This window comes from Lithobates pipiens, unplaced genomic scaffold (genome assembly GCF_037356315.1).
Source record: "Lithobates pipiens isolate NorthernLeopardFrog02 unplaced genomic scaffold, aLitPip1_a1.2 Scaffold_19, whole genome shotgun sequence".
NCBI classification, from domain to species: Eukaryota; Metazoa; Chordata; class Amphibia; order Anura; family Ranidae; genus Lithobates; species Lithobates pipiens.
The window spans coordinates 28,895,384-28,901,104 of record NW_027507764.1 but is presented as its reverse complement, the minus strand read 5'-3'; the positions used below and the strand labels follow the sequence as shown (position 1 = coordinate 28,901,104).

Genomic DNA, 5,721 nt, shown 5'->3' with positions numbered 1-5,721 from the left:
GACCATGGCCTTGACCCTCTCTATGGTCTAAGAACCAGGAAACAACAAATACTTTGACTCTTCCAGTTTTGGTCTAACAATAGAAAGCCTTGTTGTCCAGGAAAAAATAAAAAAACAATTTTCACAGCATATGCTACAACCAAAGTTATTGTGGAATGTGATGAAGACATCAACCGCTGATCATAATGAAGTTTTGAAAGTTTATTTGGATGAGAAGAGTTACAAAATAAAGATTGGATAGAAGAAAGATTATACGCATGCGACGATCCTTAAACATGGCAGGTGTCCCAAGGACCTGACCTCTTCATAAAATGGAAAATTACATTCCTATCCTCGACAAATGCCATGAAGGACCATCCCAAGCATTAACACATTTTACAAGAGACATTCATTTCTACCATCTACAAGAGACATTCATTTCTACCATCTACAAGAGACATTCATTTCTGTTATCTATAAACCCCCTCATCAGCTTGACTGATCAAGTGAACATGGCCAAAGAAGAGATACAATTTACGGATAAGAGGTTTTTCCAGGGACTGTATACCCTACCCCCCCCCCCCCCCATCTATCCACAATAAGGGGCAGAAAAATGATCATTGACATTCATTATGGAGGGAAGCCAACATTGGGCGACAGTGTGTGCAAAACCTACATTTTCTAGCTTTGGATGGAATGACGGAGGTTTGAAACCTGTGTTAGGTTTACTGCTAAAGGGGCCCAAAAAGATATTTTCCTTCACTTCCTGTCCTGGTAACATCATATCACAACAACATTTTAGGAGGTTCAAATTGTTGCCCTGCTCTATAAAGAAAAGCATGTTTTTTCTGTTGTTGTGGGAGAATTCCCCTTACTTCCTGTCTGGTAAATCCTTGTCAGTAGGACAGAAATAAAAGTATGTCTTCTAATGGTGCCCCGGATAACAGAGTAAATCTTGTAATTCCAATCCTTCCAAACTCCATCCAAAATGGAAAAAAACATTTTGGCAATAGATACACTGCAAAAGGTGCAGGCTCCGGGGCTGTAATCCCAACTTTCACTACACTACCTACTGTTTCACCGACCTGGAACAAGCAGGCAGCTAGTGAAGCCTAAATCTAAACAAGTCACACTTGTACCTAGTCCAGCAATGTTGCTTCTTGTCTAATGCTTCCTCCTAAAGGCCTGACTATTTCATCAATCAGATCCCCCACTCTGACGTCACCAGTCCCTGGGCAGATGTCTCACATCTGATACGCTAAAGATATCTTTATACAACCATTCCATACACCTAACCCAGCATGGAGGGGCTCAGTAAAGGTGGTAGTAATAGTGATGAGGAATCGGATCGGGTCACACAACTCATAAAAGGAGATCCGCCCAGCCCCATAATTCAGATCTATCCTGATTCGGTTACTGTAGACATTTCCAGGTATTGGGACCTCCTTACTACCATGGATCACTGAGTAGCTATTGCCTCCATACCTCTCCAAACACCAGGACTTGTCATTATAGCCAATCACTGACTGAACTCCTCTCCTGTCTATACTGGGGTAACACATCCCGATTCTCCACCAGTTTGACCCCCGGACATTGACTTCCCAGCAATGTCGACCTGAAGAAAAACTCTGACTGCTCAACACCTGAGAACACCAAAACCTCTCTGGTGTTTCTGGGAGATTCTGATGTGACGATGAGAAGGATAAGGTTTTCCTGTCATCCGATATACGTAGAGTATTACCAGCTGTGCTCACATCCAGTAATAAGTCTGTTAACCCCGAAATAACTTTGTCCTTTGCACTAAAAATTGGAAATGTGCCTGCAAATACATGGACATTTACCCCAGACATGATCTCAGATAACCCTGTGTGTAATGTTTGCGAGATCCCCGCCACATTCAGATCCCCTCCATCATAGAGGAGTTCATCACGTCGCTCTCTGTCATCATCACACAAGGCCCCTGTGTCCGATTTCTGTAGGACAGTCAGTGGGTCCGTCATGTTACACAGCTCCTCAATGTCCCCCATCTTCCTGACCAGCTCCTCCTCCTTTATTTCCAGCTGTTGGATCAAATCAGACACTGAAAGAGAGACCCGCTCTACCTGCCCAGAGATCTCACTCAGGACTTTCTTCTCCAGGTCTTTCAGACGTCTCCTGAGGTCTCTGAACAGGACAGTGACTCTCTCCGTTTCGTCATCTGCTTTTCCTTGTACTTTACTCCTGTGCTCCTGCAAACTCTGCACTCTATTCTCCATCTCCTCTCTCTCGGCCATCAGTTTCTTCAGAACATTTCTCAGTTTTTTCTTCCTAATCTCAGAAGCCTTATCCAGAGACTCGACCTGGTGCTCCCAGTGTTCCTCATCTAGCCTGCATGACAGACAGATACAGGTTAAGTCCTCAGTGCAGTAATACTTCAGTAGTTCCTTATGGATAGAGCATTTCCTGTTCTCCAAGGAAGTGGTGGGTTCCCAGAAGACTTGTTCTGGTGACTTTCTGTGGCGTCCCAGTCGATTGTCACACAGAGAAGCTTCACCATGCAGACGGGATTTCGTAGCAGGTACAGGAGTGTGAATACATGGAGTACAGAAGACCCCGGACTCCTCCTGATCTGGTCGAGTAGACAGTAAATTATCCACTATGTTACACAGTGCAGGCCGCTCCTGGAACTCTTGTTTGCATTTAGGACAGGAATAACCTTCAGACCTCTCCTGTGTATCCAACACATGACCAATACAGTCCAGGCAGAAGCTGTGTCCACATCTCAAAGTTACTGGATCTGTAGAAATGTTTAGACAGATGGAACATTCCAGCTCGTTCCTCGGATCAGCAGATGCCATCACTGAGATAAGAAGAGAGAAATGACAGTGAAAGACTCCATAACCAGTGTGACCATTTGTGTACATTCCTACACGCACTTCAGGATAAATTAACCAACTACGATCTGATAGGAAATCTCATCCCTCTGCTTATTCCACACTAATTCAGATAAATCCCTCATCCAGCTTCATCCCCAGTCCAGACAATGCATCTCTGCTTAGAAAATATAGTACATACCAAACTCATCCTATATAGAACACTGCGTATGGCTCGCTTTATGGAATAGAACCAGAGTTTATCCTGATCATATCCCCCCTCTTGTCTTTCTGCACATACGATATATTTAATTCGTAATCTGGCACTGCTGGTTGTAATTCACCTTTCCTTCTTGCACCCAGGACCCTACCCAATCTATGGATTACTCCTCAGGTCAGAGCCCACCAAAATCTATGGATTACTCGTCAGGTCAGAGCCCACCAAAATCTATGGATTACTCGTCAGGTCAGAGCCCACCAAAATCTATGGATTACTCGTCAGGTCAGAGCCCACCAAAATCTATGGATTACTCGTCAGGTCAGAGCCCACCAAAATCTATGGATTACTCGTCAGGTCAGAGCCCACCAAAATCTATGGGATTACTCCTCAGGTCAGAGCCCACCAAAATCTATGGGATTACTCCTCAGGTCAGAGCCCACCAAAATCTATGGGATTACTCCTCAGGCCAGAGCCCACCAAAATCTATGGATTACTCCTCAGGTCAGAGCCCACCAAAATCTATGGATTACTCCTCAGGTCAGAGCCCACCAAAATCTATGGATTACTCCTCAGGTCAGAGCCCACCAAAATCTATGGATTACTCCTCAGGCCAGAGCCCTCTCTCTCTAGTCCATGGATTACTCCTCAGGTCAGCTGTCAGTCCAACTCTAACTACATTTCCCATGAGGCATTGCAAGGCTGGCAGGTACAATCAGGGATAAAATTGGGAAATGTCTTGGTAGGCCGCTTGCCCACAGTGCCCTGGGGCCGCTTTTGGCTCGAAGCTTGCCATTCAGTAAAATGAAGAGCAGCGGCTGCCGCCGCATTTTCAGATGCAATGCCCCCCCCCTCCTCTTCTGATCCACGTGCCACCCACTGAACTGCAGGCTGCGAGTGATACGCTTGAGGAGGAGCAGGAGAACGCCATGGTGCTTGATTTCTCCCTACATCCAGTGACGCCCACTAGTCTGGTGCCTGCAGCTGCAGAGTCACGAGTGACATGTGTGAGGGCAGCAGGAGAATAGGAGAAGTGAATGGCCATTGAGCAGAAGAATTAAGGTGCTGCAATCCTGCATATATTCATTCTCTCGCTCTTATTTTTTTTTTAATTGAACTGAATGATTTTTTTGCAGGTAAACTAAAAATGTGCATTATTTTTTTGCCTGCAGAGCATTGCACCTGGTTGCATTTCCCCTAGGTGGGGAAAAAAACACCATGTTTTACATTGTAAGACCCCAGGGCCGGACTGGCCTACCGGGAAATTTCCAGGTAGGCCGCCTGACCTGGAGCCGCTTTAAGCCATGGCTGGTTGCAGAGCACCCCCTCCCTGCCTCCTCTTATGTCATGTGTCACACACAGCAGGCATCCCCCGCTGTGTGTTATGGAGGGGTGTGTGTGTGTGTGTGTGTGTGTGTGTGTGTGTGTGTGTGTGTGTGTGTGTGTGTGTGTGTGTGTGTGTGTTCGGTGGCGCTGTAACAAGGTCCTGCGCCCCAATCACCCCCCCCCCCCAGCCCGGCTCGTGTGATAGGCAAAATACTTAATCAGCATTCCATTTAATAAGTGTTCCGCCTATCACATGAGCCGGTCTAGGGGGCGGGACCTTGTTACAGCACCGCAGATTACATACCCAGCTCTGTGATACACATGCATTGGTGAGTATGTAATGATGGGCACAGTGACGCTGCATTTGATGAACAGTGAAGCTGAATTCGTGGACACTGGTAAGGCTGCATTGATCTACTGTCCCATGTCTGCAGCCTCTAACCATCTCCTGTCCCATGTCCCATGTCTGCAGCCTCTAACCATCTCCTGTGTCATGGTTAGAGGTTGAGCATAGGATACAAGAGATGGTTAGAGATTGCAGACATCTCTTGTATCATGTCCTCAACCTCTAACCATCTCTTATATCATGTCTGAAGTCTGTGAAGGGAGTCTGGAAAGGAGTCAAGAGTGGGAGTGTCACCGGGATGGGGGTGATGGGAGAAGTCAGACATGTGTGGACTGTGGAGAGGAGAATATAGGCTAAAACCAGAGCCACAAAGCTCTGCCTGGTGCACCTGAGAGCAGTTCAGCGACAGCGTTGCCAGGCCAGTCTGGCAGCCAGATAAGTATGTATTAAGTGAGAGTCCCTGTCTCTGGGAAAATGCAGTTGATAAGGAAACAGAGTTTGCATGTCAGGTGACTGCAAGGCTACAGAGCAATTATTTTGAGGAGAAATCTGCTCTGGCAGCTTTCTCTGGATTTTACCATCTTCAGATGGGGCTCTGTAGTTAGGAGATTCCTCATTCTTGGGTGGGACGGGATCTTCAACCCTGTGTCCAGGTCTTCTGGATAGCCAGCAGGTTGTGTGCCCAGGTGCACACAGCCCATATAACGAGGGGCTGGTGAGAGAAGGAAGGTGAAGTGTGAGCAGCTTGCTGTGGCTGTGTGGAGACAGACCCGTGCCTGGAGAGTGGTCTGCCCTGTGTGGAGACTGTAGCCCATGTAAGGGGGATTCTTTGCCCAGGGACTGGGAAAGTCTCGCCAACCCTGAGTCGGGAAGACCACGGAAGCCAGTGAGTCCAATGGGCTGGAAAGAGTCAACTCTGTTGAGAGCAAACAGAGGAACTGCTGATAAGAGAGACAAGTGGCTTGGTATGTTTTCCATTTATGAGTGCCAAATGAAGTTAA

The 5,721-nt window shown here is 46.8% G+C and overlaps 1 protein-coding gene across 1 annotated transcript; it reads right to left on the bottom strand.

Moving 5' to 3' along the window:
• Positions 1-586: 586 nt before the first annotated feature.
• LOC143998170 (E3 ubiquitin-protein ligase TRIM39-like) lies at positions 587-2,816 on the bottom strand. Its single transcript, XM_077493901.1, has one exon. The coding sequence runs from the start codon at positions 2,814-2,816 to the stop codon at positions 1,224-1,226; it is 1,593 nt and encodes a 530-aa protein (XP_077350027.1). The 3' UTR covers positions 587-1,223.
• Positions 2,817-5,721: the final 2,905 nt, after the last annotated feature.

What these genes read in the sequence shown, in the direction of transcription:
- LOC143998170 (XM_077493901.1), bottom strand. Translation starts at nt 2,816, where the DNA reads ATGGCATCTGCTGATCCGAGGAACGAGCTGGAATGTTCCATCTGTCTA.